The sequence below is a fragment of the Sorex fumeus genome, unplaced genomic scaffold (genome assembly GCF_029834395.1).
Source record: "Sorex fumeus unplaced genomic scaffold, SorFum_2.1 ptg000037l, whole genome shotgun sequence".
NCBI classification, from domain to species: domain Eukaryota; kingdom Metazoa; phylum Chordata; class Mammalia; order Eulipotyphla; family Soricidae; genus Sorex; species Sorex fumeus.
This window is the reverse complement of record NW_026606094.1, coordinates 28,768,687-28,782,977: the sequence shown is the minus strand read 5'-3', so window position 1 is coordinate 28,782,977 and position 14,291 is coordinate 28,768,687. Positions and strand designations below refer to the sequence as shown.

The window sequence follows — 14,291 nt, the reverse complement described above, 5'->3', positions numbered from 1 at the left end:
TCCAAGATTTTCAAAGCCTCATCTGTATCATCTTAGGGCCCAGAATCTCTACATCAAAATTAGGTCTAGGTGTAGATCCTTAACTCAAGTATAGTTCTTCTGAATTATGAATTAAAGAGACACATTGTTTTGTTTCCTCATCCTCTGCCTATGTACACTATCTACATACCGAACATAACGATAGGACAGGCATGGGATAATTGTTAAGATTTTCTAGTTCAAAGTCTAGAAAGTACAAAGATAGAAGGTATAAAAGAGTCACTTATCCATATAATTTTGAAATTCAGGTACTAATACAGCGGTTCCTTGATTATATCTTAAAGCAGAAAAAATTTTTTTCAGAGGGGGGTGGGGGGTGGGGAGGACCTCCCAAGCAGTGTCCAGGAGGCCCAGGGCCCCTTCCGAGATTCACCAGCATCAGCACTGTAGATGGTTCCGTGTGGGCCTGAAAATGCTGTGCTGCTTGAACCCTGGGGTACTGGCGATTACCACTAGTCATGCTTTCAGGCTTCCAGGCCTATATCCAGCAGTGCTTGGAGGACCCTGTGTTGCCAGGGATCCAACTGGGTTGGCCACGTGCAAACATGTGTCTTAATTCCTATGCCAGCTCCCAAGGACATTAATTCTTTATGATGATGGACTTCACCCTCTAGTTCTTGGTTCCTTCCTGTAAGTTCTCCTCTTTACAAAATGTGTGTTTGCAGCTGAGTTGTCTTCTTCTGCTGCCCGCCAGTAAAATTTGGAGGCCCTGTGGTCTCTTTGTACGATCATTTTTCCTTTTAGTACCAATTAGCCCTGTGTATAAAGTTCTCTTAAATATTTTGTCGTCCTGTGAGTTACATAGTGTTTACTCTGAGACAAAGTCCTATCCAGAAACTCTTCAAGATAATAGACTTGTAGAAACATTGTGTTACAATACCTGCAAACTTTAGAGAGGGCCAATTTTGATTGAAAATTTATAAGTGAAGAAAATTTATTTTTTTAAATAATTTTTTTGTGTGTGGAAGCCATTTTTTTCAATTATTTGATTACTTTATTATCATGAATCTTTGAACTGCTTATCTCAAGAACAAACTATAATAATAGGAAACAAAATACTCTTAAAATGAACATTCTGTGATAACTCAGCTTAAAGGGGCTGAGTTGGATAGGATGGAATTGAACTTTTAGTGGTAAACTTAATGTCACATACACAGATGTTGGTTTTTAATGATGCATGCATGAAACATATGTAGTATTATAATGACAATATTAATTCAATTATATTATTTTAAATTACACAACGTTTTGAGCTTTGCCATTATTCTATTTTTTTTTATCATTTTTTTTATTAGTGAAACACCATGAGGGACAGTTATAGACTTATAAATTTTTGTGCTTGTGTTTCAGTTATACAATGATTAAGTACCCATCCCTCCACCAGTGCCCATCCTCCACCACCACGGGTCCCAGCATCCCTCCCACCCCCCATCCCCCCGTCCCACCCTTCCTCTGTGGCAGGGCATTCCCCCTTGTTCTCTCTCTCTTCTTTTGGGTACTGTGTTTTGCAAGAGAGGCATTGAATGGCAATCATGTTTGGTCTATAGACTACTTTTAGCATGTCTCTCCCACCCTGGGAGGGTCCTCACAACACCCTTTATTTGGTGCTCTCTTCTCTATCTGAGGTGGAAGCCATTCTTAACTATTTTGTCATCTTCAGAACCTGAGAAATTTCAAAACATTTATGTCCTGTTTTCATTTTTGTTAACAGTCTTTTTCTTTAGTTTATCTCTCCTCTCATACTTTACTGTAAGCTGCAAAATATACATAGGTAGGACCTGCAGCCTTGGCTTTGGAAATATTCTTAGCTAGATCACTCCATTCATTAGCACATTTCCTATTTTCCACATTTTTACAGGTGATAGTGCTGCTGAGTTTCTACTGCTAAGCAATGAACCTCCTAATTTCCAAAAACATTTCCTCATTTCCTCTTGAGCCGTCAGGGGCAGCATGCCCAGAGTTCTAAATTTCTGCCAACTCTGCTCAAAGCAACTTAGGGTTTCTCTAACATGCTTCTCAGAATTCTTTCATCCTCTTCCTACTGACAGATTTCAAAGGTACTCCCATATTTCTGATTTATTATGGAAGGTTCCCCCCCCCCCCACCGTACAGCCTTTAGCGTCTGTAGTGGATTATTATTCCTGTGTAACAGATCTCCCAAATTTACTGAAAACAACAAGCATGTATTTTTTAGTGTTTCAGTAAGTCAGGGTTGTGAATGTGTCTTCTTAATGGAGTCCTCTGTATCAAGATCTTTCCATGTTTAATAAAGGTCTTAGCCAGGGCTGTGAACTCATTTGAAGTTTCAACGAAGGAAGAATCGTCTTGCTGGCTCAGTCCTGTGGATTTGGTGAGATTCAGTTCATATTTTGACGACCAGAGGCCTCCTTTGTGCCTTACAAGTGGACTGCTTTTCCTCCATGGGCCCTTGATAACATATCTAATTTGCTTCCATCAGTAACATTTAGTCACTTATCCTCTATTCTCTTTGTTAAAGGTAAATCATTAGGCCCACCCTTTGTAGTAAGGGAGAATTGTTCTACAAAGGAAGGAATATCTGGAGATATGGGGACTTTGGAAACAAGACCATCTTAGAAGCTGTTTAATCTTTTGCATTATTTGCCTGTGATGGTGAATCTGCATGAACTGAATTTGAAAATTGGAAGGAAGTGTACAAAATACACCAAATTAAGTCATGTTTACATGACACATTTAGCAGGATCTTTACGACCTGAAAATTTTGACCTAAAATTTTACTAAAAATTTTATAATCTTACGAACTTCCACACGAGCCAAGTTTTCTTTCTACACAGATGTATCCCTTGCTCATATACTTACTTGAAGTCTGATGGAAAATAGTAATATTGAGAGATATTTTTGTTTTACTCTCAAAGCCTAACTGACTGTTGAACAAAGGAAGTAAATACCTTTTGCTTTTACCTAGATGTTGATAGGCATCAGAACTATAAGATACATGTCACTGTATCACTGTCATCCCGTTGTTCATCAATTTACTCAAATGTCTCCATTCGTCCCAGCCCTGAGATTTTAGTAACCTCTCCTTACTCATCTTTCCCAAGTATAAGATACATAAGACAAAATAAATGAGTTTGCTTTCTCTAGATTAATTCTGAAATAAGAGAGTACAGTAGGTAGGGCACTTGCTTTGCACACAGCCAACCCAAGCTAAACCCCTTGCATCCTCTACAGTATCCTGAGTGCCACCAGGAGGAATCCCTGAGCAGAGAGCAGGTAGTAACCCTGAGCACCACAGGGTATGGCAAAAAAGGTAAAGGTAAAGGTAAAGGCCCTCCCGTTGATCGTCGATTTGCTCGAGCGGGCCCAGTAACGTCTCCATTGGAGACTTTGTTGTTACTGTGTCTGGCATATCGAATACTCTCGGTAGCTTGCCGGGCTCTCCGAGAGGGGCGGAGGAATCGAACTCGGGTCGGCCATGTTGGCCGCTTGTAAGGCGAACGCCCTACCGCTGTGCTATCGTTTATTTTTTAAGTAGCACTATCCTCCAGTTGTTCATCAATTTGCTCAAGCGGGCACCAGTAACGTCTCACAACAAATTGTGAGACTTGTTACTGTTTTTGGCATATTAAATACGTCACGGGGAGCTTGCCAGGCTTTGCCTTGTGGGTGAGATACTCTCGGTAGCTTGCCGGGCTCCCCAAGAGGGGTGGAGGAATCAAACCCAGGTTGGCCGCATGCAAGGCAAACGCCTTACCCAGTTTGCTATTGCTAAAGCCCCTAAAACATTCTCAACATTTTCTTTTTTCTTTTTTTTTTTCGCCTTTTGGGTCACCCCTGGTGTTTGTTGCACAGGAGTTACTCCTGCCTCAGGCACTCAGGAATTACTCCTGGCGATGCTCAGGGGACCATACAGATTGCTGGGAATCGAACCTGGGTCGGCCACGTGCAAGGCAAACACCCTACCTGCTGTGCTATCGCTCCAGCCATTGTTCAACATTCCAAATAAATGACAAAAAAATGTGTGGACTACAGTGGGCACCTGAGCCTTTTTCAAAGAATACTTTCTTCCAGACATACACAAAAATCACCAAGGAGAGAAACAATTTTGCCTTGTTAACTTGTAATAACAGTGATACTTTTTAAGTACAATTTGAAATTATAGTTGAGAAGGAATACTACTTATACTCCTGTTACATTTTTATACACACACGCGCGCGTGTGCGCACACACACACACACACACACACACGTAGGTAGCATAGCTCCAGGAGCCATACAAACCATTCAAACATGAAGAAAAGTCCTACAATTTTTTCTGATATTGGAGAAAGTGTTCTATGATGAATAGTTGAAATATAACATGTTGGAAATACATAGTTTTATAGAAAAATCTTTGAAAATGTTTTCTTTGTTGGTCATCCTTTAATGTGAATTTTTTTATTTCTTAGCACAGAAGTTACTTTAACCGATAGGATGGTAACAGTGATAACTTTTTTCCATAGGGTGTATTTTTTTGTTATTTGGTTCAAAACTTAGCTTTTTTGCAAAAAATCCATTTATAAATCCATTTAGTAAATCCATTGATGTTTCAATTAAAAATTCATAGTAAATATATTAAAGTGTTGGATTCTTTTTCCCATTATGGGTTTTAAGGTATTATTTTTTCCTTCTGTGTTTCTCAGGAAGTATGTTGGAAAATTTTCCCAAAATTCTTTGTTATTATACTACCAATGCTTATGGTAGAAAAAGAGAGAGTATGTTCAGATGCTTAAAGCTAGTCATTTCTGAGTTGCAGCTAAATCTCTGACCAGGTTTGTGATAATGAGAAAAATTACAAAACAAAATGTTACTAGGCAGCATTGTGTATATCCAACGATTTTAAAGGATATTATGTACCATAATTCTTTTCTAGCTTATCCTTAGTATACAAAATTGTCCCTTTTTCTCTTTTATAGGTGATATAACATTAAAAAGCATCCTGGGTAACATCACAGTAGGTACGTGCTAAGTTGCTAGTTTGTATATGCTAATTTTGCATGCCTTTAAAAAATAGCTATATTTTTGATGTTTTATTAGAATAAATTGTTTATTTTAGCTGCTTAACTGATGGGATCTTGACATGTAAATCAGATCTAACCCAGTGCGTGAATATGTAGAATTGTTTCTGGAAATTTCACTGAATAATGAATTCATAGGTTTGATATCAATCAAAGTATAGTTAAAATTCTGATTTCATCATTTTTTTCATATGGGTAAATTTACTTTGTTAATTTACGTGTGTGTGTGTCAGTTTCTAGATAGTAAAATATAATAGTAAGTACTTATAAGGGTTCTTGTAGTGGTTAATAACACTTCAACACAGTCTCTGTAAGTTATGGGAAGGATAAGTAAATACTAGCTATCTTTATCTATCTTATTCTAATCCCAGACCAGAACTAATGACAACTAATGGTTCTTAGTTTCCACGTATGATGTGTACTTGTGGGTGGAAATTTTTAGATATCCACATACATAGTTTTGGTAGAACTTTGTTCTGTCCCAACTAGCACCTGTTTGCCTAGTAGGAGAAAGCACACTAAGTACTCTAGAGTGCTGCACTTTTTTAGGTCTTAGAGGGGAAACATCTTTTACAGGACCTCTGGCTCATTGCCAGTGTGAATGTCCACGTCATCCTTGTTTTCATTTGACATTTTATATTTTGCCCATTCTTAATGCTGATTGAAATAAGGAGCCTAACTAACTGTACTTTCAAATATTACTCCTGGAGAGATCATAATTTGTATTTTCAATGAAAGATAAAAAGATTATTCCTTCCTAAGTGATAATTAAAAATTATTTATGGGGTTGGAGCGATAGTACAGCGGGTAGGGTGTTTGCCTTACACGCAGCCAACCCGGGTTTGATTCCCAGCATCTCATATGGTCCCCCAAGCAATGCCAGGAGTAATTCCTGAGTGCAGAGCCAGGAGTAATCCCCTGACCATCACCGGGTGTGATCCAAAAAGAAAAAAAAATCATTTATGACAAGACAGAATTTTTACCTGTGTTTCCCTGGAAAAATCAAGAACTACAGTTCAGGGGACTGGAGATATCATCTAGTGGGTAGAGCACTTACCTTGCACACAGTTGACCCAAGTTCAGTTCCCTGCACCCTGTATGATCTCCCTGAGCCTTGCTTGGAATGATCGCTGAGTACAGAGCCAAGTGTAAGTCCTGAGAGCTGCTAAATGTGAGCCTCCACCCCACCAACAAAACAAAAGAAGAAAAATGTATACATTTGATTTATCTGTAATAGTGTAGAAAAATGTAGACTTCAAAGAAACATTTGACTAAAATTACTACATATTAGGTGTGAGACTAAACAAATCAAAAAATCTCATTTTGCATTTTTTTTTTGCTTTTTTGGTCACACCTGGCAATGCACAGGGGTTACTCCTGGCTCTGCACCCAGGAGTTACTTCTGGCGGTGCTCAGGGAACCATATGGGATGCTGGGAATCGAACTCAGGTCGGCCGCGTGCAAGGCAAATGCCCTACCTGCTGTGCTATGTCTCCAGCCCCATCGTTTTGCATTTTTAAGTCAGAATCGATATTACTTATATGGTACAAAGTTGAGAAAATGAAGCCTATAATGCATGATTTATCTTATGCTCTTTATCTTGTAATTATCTTCTTGCAATAAATTATCTTTCTCCTAATTTGCTATTTGGAGTATACAAGTAGTAAATCATTATATTTTAGTCTTAAAAGTGAAGTGTCTAACAAATTTTCTGAATTTTTGAATGTGTGTGTGTGTGTCCTGTGTGTGTCCTCCCGTTGTTCATCAATTTGCTTGAGCGGGCCCAGTAACGTCTCCATTGTGAGACTTCTTGTTAGTGTATTTGGCATATTGAATACTCTCGGTAGCTTGCCAGGCTCTCCAAGTAGCTTGCCAGAAATATATTATGTGTAAATATGTTATTGGTCTCAAAATTCCCAACAAAAACGTTTTCCTCTTAAACAGCAGTCAACCAGCTTTTTAAAGGGTCATACAGTAACTATTTTGGCTTTATCTGCCACTCTTTTGTTACTATGCTGGCTCTGTTATGGTAATAGGAAAGCAGTGATATCTCTATGTTTCAGTGAAACTTGATCAATAACACCAAGAAGTGGACTATTGTCTGTGACCATGATGTAAATCCTTAAATCCACTGTTTATATGATTCCGATTTCAGGATAAGAGATTTTATGATTCCTTTATAAAATATACACATCATTGTGTCTCTTAATTTCTAGTTTAATTATTATTTTCTTCCAAATTTTTTTATTGAATCACCATGAGATACAGCTATAAAGTTATTCATGATTGTGTTTCAGTCATAGTATGTTCCAATAGCTGTCCCTTCGCCTATGTACATTTATCACAATCAGTGTTCCCAGTTTCCCTCCCACCACCACCCCCATCCCCCTGATCAGTCAATTGGATTTTGTAGATATCACAATCACAATCACAGATCATCCTGTTATTCGTCGATTGCCTCGAGCAGGCCCCAATAACGTCTCCTTCATCCTAGCCCTGAGATTATATTCAAGGCTCTTTAGGAGAATGAGACCCATCATGTTACTGGTATTTGGCATATTGGGTACACCACGGGGAGTTTGCCAGAGCCCAAGTCCTTTGTAGATATATTCAAAACAATCTCCTTAACCCCTCTGAATTTTCTTTGACTCACACTTCAAAAAAGAAATAATACCTCTTTTCTGGAATACCAAGTGTAAGTCATTTAAATGAGTCAATTAGAGAAAGTAGCAGTTGCAGTAGATAATGGCAGGATTTCAGTGCTAGGAGAGTTCTTCGCATAACTTTCCCTTCTCAGCTCTCTACGGTGTTTGTTTTCCAAGGCACTGCTAGAAGCAGAGTCCTGGCATTGATAATGTTTGATGGAGTTGGAGAGCGACTGTGCATGAGTAGTTGGCAGCTACTCTCAATATTACTTAGCTTGATAGTACTGGGCCTGCGACTTACATGCTCAGTTCTGGTGATGTGGTGTTATTTGGGCTATGGGGCTGGAGCGATAGCACAGCCTGTAGGGCATTTGCTTTGCATGCGGCCGACCCAGGTTCGAATCCTCCGTCCCTCTAGGAGAGCCTGGCTACCGAGAGTATCCAGCCTGCATGGCAGAGCCTGGCAAGCTCCCTGTGGTGTAGTCAATATGCCAAAAATAGTAACAATAGTCTCACAATGGAGATGTTACTGGTACCCTCTAGCAAATGAATGAACAACCAAGGACAGTGCTACAGTGCTGTGGTCCTGGGTACCACCAGGGCTCCACCTAGTGGTGCTAGGAGTGGGGCATGAACTGTCACTAATCAAACACATGCCTCACTCTCCATTTCTTTGAGCTCTCTCCCTGGCCTGTGATACTGGCAACATTTTGTACATGTCAGCATCCCGTATTCTTCTGTAATACAAAATACGTATAGATGGTGTCAATTTTAAAGACTTGAAGTGATCTTAAAATTCTTCCCTTTACAACTCCCGTGTGTCCTGTATATAAAGTTTATCACTTTATATTGCAATTGTATAGTTTTAGAAGTGCAGAATTAAGTTGTTACTATCAATATGTTAACTTTTTATTGCTATTCTTTTTTATTTTACAAGAAATCTATCTGCAAGAAACAATTTACAAATTTAAAACTTCAGGCCCAGGGAGAGAGGTCAGGGGGCTCAAGTACACACTGTGTATGTATGAGTCCCATATTCGAGCCCCGGCACCACATGGTTGTCCAAGCACTGTACCCCTCTCCTAAGAAACTTCCTGACTGGTCTTCCAGCAATGCTGAGTGTGACCCCTCCCCCGAAATTTTTAGCATGTGTTTGAACACCTTTGAGAGGATTATCTCTATGCAAAGGAAAATAGTAAAGTTTGTAATTTCAATGTTTAAACCTTGGTGGTTATTCTCTGCTCTTAGCAAAATGTATCTTACAAATATCCTGTGTGTATGTACAGTTAGCTGGTGGGTGATGTCAGTTTTTTCCTTTGAATGTGTAATTTTCCAGGAACACTCAGTGGTCTCTGTAAACCAATAAGATCTTTGTCCAAAATAAGTAATGATAGAAAATGCTCTGTGGGAGTCTACTTTTATTCCAGCCACTGTCTGGACTAATAATTTTGGTTCACTCTTAGTCACCCTCTAGTATGTATTTTCCTTAAGGCTTTCTCCAAAAGAGATTTGCTCTGTTATGTGAATCTCCAAAGAAGGCTGTGCATGAAACCTTCATTTGGCACAAAATAATTTTTGGTTCCCAATCATTGGCATTTAAAAAAAGAAAAGGAAAAATAGTATTCTGTTCATAGCTTTTTAATCATTTCTTCTTTTTATAAAACATATATGAGGGTATTTTCTTTTTTCCTTGACAACTTTCAAGAGATAGGACTCTGATAATGATCAGAGTTCCAGACTGACAACATGGGGGTATAATTACTTAGAACTCAGAATAGAATATTAAACTGTTGTCTAATTCACATGGACTGTGTGAAAATTATTATTTATGAATCTCATAGAAATCTTTAGGCATTTCTTTTCCCTTTGGAAAAAGCAAGAAATTAGACTAATGTTTCAACTCTTTTGACTTTATCCAGGCTGGAGCAATGTACACATAGTCTAGTACATCTTCTTTTTACCATAGTATATTTTCACTTGGCTTCTTTTTAGAAGATATGATAGATCCATAAGGATATTGGAGGGCAGTCATCTTGGTCTTGTAGTTGGCAAAGGACAGGCAGGTGTTACGAATGCTTTTCTTGCCTTCTGACACATCTACCAACACTTCTGCTCTTCCCTCTTTTGAGGTCTTCCTTTATCGCATCTCTACACCGCTTTGCTAGCTCGGACTTTCGCTTGTGGTTGCCTGAGGCATGTGCCAAACCACGTTGGCAAATAAGCTCAAGAGTTTTCAAAGACAGGCATTTTATTGTGGCTATCTCTCTCTTGGCGTTCCTTGCACAATCATGGAGGTGCTGAACCAGTCAATAGTATTCCTCATCAATGTTGTCAATGACGGCATCTTCACATGTTGCTGCAATAGTGCCAAAGAGCTCCCAGTTGGTGGTCGTTCTCGGTTCTGAGTTCTCTTGTTAATCTTTGCAGCCCTTTCTCCCCGCTCTGTAAAGTAGAATTTTGCACAAAGGAGACGGTGGTCCAATCCCATTTGGAATTTTGGGACAACAGCAACATTAGTCAGGCAAAACCATTAATTGAATATGATGTGGTCAGTTTTATTGTGGAACTAACCACAGGGAGACTCCCATGTCCAACATTTAGATTCGGCCTTCTGGAACTGTGAGTTATCATGGATGGTCTTGGTCAACATGATGAACTCAGACAGTCTGTCACCCTGTTCGTTTCATTCTAGGCCATGGGTCCTGATGTGGAGTTCTTCGGCTGATCTTCTCGGTCCTAGCTTGGCATTAAAATCACCTACAATAATCTTGTAGAAGGTGTGGTCTTCTTTATAGAACTTCTCCAGCTCCATGTAGAACTTGTCAATTTCTCCTTCATCATAACCGGATGTTGGTGCATAGAAGATAAAAACTGCCAGCAGTGAGCCACATTTATTCAAGTGTAGTCTTCCGGTTCGGGTTGTTAGGCATTCGAATGAATCAATGATCATGGTCAAGTTCGTGTTGACAAGGACACCGACACCTTCGATGCCTCTTTGATCACATGTTCCGAGGAACAGTTCATCTCCAGTGTCGAAAACGGCGTGATGTGATGTGATGTGATTGATGCCTTCTTGTCTCGGTCAGACCAATGATACCGTACTTGATCTTTCACGCTTGTACCGTCAGGTCCTCAATGGATGCATCTGATGCCATTATACGTGCATTGAAAATACAGACAATCATTTTTGTCTTTCTTCGTTTTGCAGCCTAGATTGACCTTGAGATATTATCAGCTTCTCCTTCCTCATCCTTCTCAACACTGCTGTATTGGTGACTCCTTCAGGATCAAGGGAATGAGACCCACTGTAATTACTGGTTTTGGCATATCGAATATACAACGGATAGCTTGCCAGGCTCAGCCGTGTGGGTGGAATACTCTTGGTAGCTTGCCAGGCTCTCCAAGAGGGATAGAGGCTTTTGGGGCGGCCTCTAATCGCCCTTATAGGTGTTCCCATGGTTCAAACCATATTTCTGCCCTATCAAATTTGGTACAATAATTCTGGAAGATAGGTAAGTGTATTATAATATGTCACAGGACCGCAAAGCTCCGCGTGATCCGAAAAGCATCCTGGAGTGTGGCGGCAACTGGGTAGTGAGGTAGTGGAGGTCTGCTGGTGAGGTATTTATCTGGTACCGGTAGGGGTAGGGTGGGTTTTCTGTGCATAATCCAATCCCTGGGTCGCAGGTGGTTTGTGGAAGCAGACAGGGCAGGATAGGGTGGGGCTCCTGGTTTTAGTCCCTTCATCTCCTGTGGTTGGTGGGAGCAGGCAGAGGACCTCTGTCCCAGGGTCCATTGAGCCTGGTGTCCAAGGGCTCAGAGTTCCACTTATCTTGTTCTGTGGGGCTTCAGTCGTGTGTGAGTCTTGGCCCGAGCATCCAGAAAGCATCCTGAAGCGTGGCAGCAGCTGGGTAGTGGAGGTAGTGGAGGGCAATGGAGAAGATTATCCATGACTTTTATTCAGATCTCTTTGATAGCCACGTCCACCTGCCCACATACAAAATTCCACAGGATGGATATGTCGTTCCCAGTGTTCTCCCTTCTGAAACCCGACATGCCATTTTGTCGGTAAAGAAATGAACAGCACCTGGCCCAGACAAGGTCAGACCTGAACACCTGAAGAACCTGCCATCAGTACTCATCAATACACTGGCTCGGCTCTTCACACGCTACCTCTCTGAATGCAAGGTTCCGTCCCAGTGGAAAACCAGCAGGACTGTACTACTGTACAAGAAGGGAGACATCCATGACATTGGCAACTATCGCCCGATCTGCCTATTATATATCATCTACAAGCTGTTGACTCGAGTTATCCTGAATAGGATTGGCAGAACACTAGACGAAGAACAACCATGCGAGCAAGCTGGTTTCCAAAAAAGGATTCAGCATGATTGACCATATCCACACGATAACCAAGCTCATTGAGGTTTGTCAGGAGTTCAAGATGTTGCTCTGTCTAACGTTCATTGATTTGAAGAAAGCCTTTGATTCTGTTGAGACAGAACCGGTCATTGAAGCCCTAGCCAATCAGGACATTCAAACTCAATACATCAGGATCCTCTCCGTGAGCTGTATTACGGATTCACTAGCAGGATCTCACCATTCTACAAAGAAGTGATCATCGATGTCAAGAGAGGGATTCAGCAGGGTGATACCATTTCACCAAAACTCTTCAGTGCCACCCTCAAGAACGGCATGCGATGACTGGAATGGGAAGGAATGGGAGTGAAGATAGATGGTCGGCAACTACATACCTCCGCTTTGCTGATGACATCATTCTAATAACACCAAACATTAGCCAAGCAGCACAAATGCTGGCCGACTTTGACCATGAGTGTGGAAAGGTTGGACGACAGCTGAATTTTACAAAGACATTGTTTATGACAAAAGGTCTCATTCCTGACATTCTATTCACTCTCAATGTAACGACCATCTCCGAATGCAACAGTTATGTGTACCTAGGTCAAGAAGTCAACATGACAAATGACCTGGCACCTGATTGCGCAGGAGGAAGAGAGTGGCTTGGAATGCCTTCAAGAGCGTCAAAGAAATAGCTAAGAGGACGAAAAATCTCCGGCCCCGGGCACATCTCTTTGATTCCACTGTTCTTCCTGCATTAACATACGCCTCAGAGATCTGGGCGCTATGCAAACAGGATGGGAACGCTATTCGGGTTTCCCAAAGAGGAATCGAAAGAGCTATGCTTAGAGTATCACGCTTCACTCAAATGAGAGAAAGAGTCCACGGTTCCAACCTCCGTCAATGGTCAAGAATCAGGGACGCTGTCTCATTTGCCAAGGCATTGAAAGTCTGATGGGCTGCACACATAATGAGATTTGGAGACGACGCTGGACTAGAGCTGTTACCAACTGGATTCCATGGGATGTCAAAAGACCTCATGGCCACCTCCCTATAAGATGGTCAGACTTCTTCATCAAGATGCTGAACGATCGGTTTGTGGCTCTTTGTGTTCCTAGAATGAACAGACGCCATTGGGCTACACTAGCATGCCACAGGGATGAATGGAGACGTTACTGGAGTCCGCTCAAGCAAATCGAAGATTAACGGGAAGTCAAATGATCAAGTGATCTTTTTAGAAAACAATAAGGTATTTTGTAAAGGATTTCCTGTTGGTATCTGAGGGGAGAAATACTACTATTTATGTCATTATCTCTTGTGATTTAATTTCCCAATGTCAGTGTTTACTTTTACACTTAAGAAATAAATAAATTGGAAAAAAAAAGAAAAAAAATAAAAAAGTAAAATAAAATAAAAAAAAGAAAGAAAGAAATTGGGTCTGATAAAGGGCTTCATCAGTGTGGATTAGCAGTGGGTTAAAATAAATTGTCCTTTGGTAAAATTTTGAAAAATCTGTTCCAAAGTTGCCTTTGTATGGAGTTGTTTAAAATTTATGTTAGAGCAAATGTTGAGTCTTTTGTAAATAAATAAATGTTTTCACTCCACGTTTTATAGAAAGCATAGGAACTGAGGGAGAAAGCTCAAGTAGCAGAGCACATTCCTAGCATGTGCAAAGACCCTGAGTTTGATCCCCCATACTGCATCTTCCCTATTCCCCCAAGAACCACCAGGTGATGGTTATCATCACCCCCATAATACCCCACTGCTGGGTGTGGCCTTGGTGGTCTCAAAGCATCCCCACTGCACCCTTTGCTGGAAACTACTGGAAGTAGCCCCTAAAAAAGTGTAATTTAATTTTTGGCAATTTTTTTATCACACCCCCTATATTATATTTTGAATAAAATTGTCTGATAAAATATAATTTTCCAGAGACCTCTCTAAAAGAATCCAATTTACAGAAGGCTTAGAAATTTTTAAGGCAGTTAGAATATTAGATTGATTTTTTTAAAAAGTATTAAATTAAAAGTTCACATGTCATGGAAAGGGGGAAAGAAGGAGAAGCTACTTAGCACTGACATTTCAACCTTCTCTTACTAGTTTTCTCTGACTTCTATCAGCTTTCCCTTGAATTTGAAATGTTGTCTGGTGGACATGGGGTCAAAGTAACATAAGCAAAGTTGAATGTAAAGCAAAGACTAGCATGTTTTTCCTCT

At 40.3% G+C, this 14,291-nt stretch overlaps 1 protein-coding gene across 1 annotated transcript in view; it reads left to right on the top strand.

Moving 5' to 3' along the window:
* The window catches only part of FAM185A (family with sequence similarity 185 member A), a 51,231-nt gene that overhangs the window by 18,170 nt on the left and 18,770 nt on the right, over positions 1-14,291 (top strand). Inside the window, exon 5 of the mRNA XM_056118588.1 lies at positions 4,973-5,014. Coding sequence (XP_055974563.1) covers positions 4,973-5,014 — 42 coding nt within the window. The remainder of the gene's footprint in view (positions 1-4,972; positions 5,015-14,291) is intronic.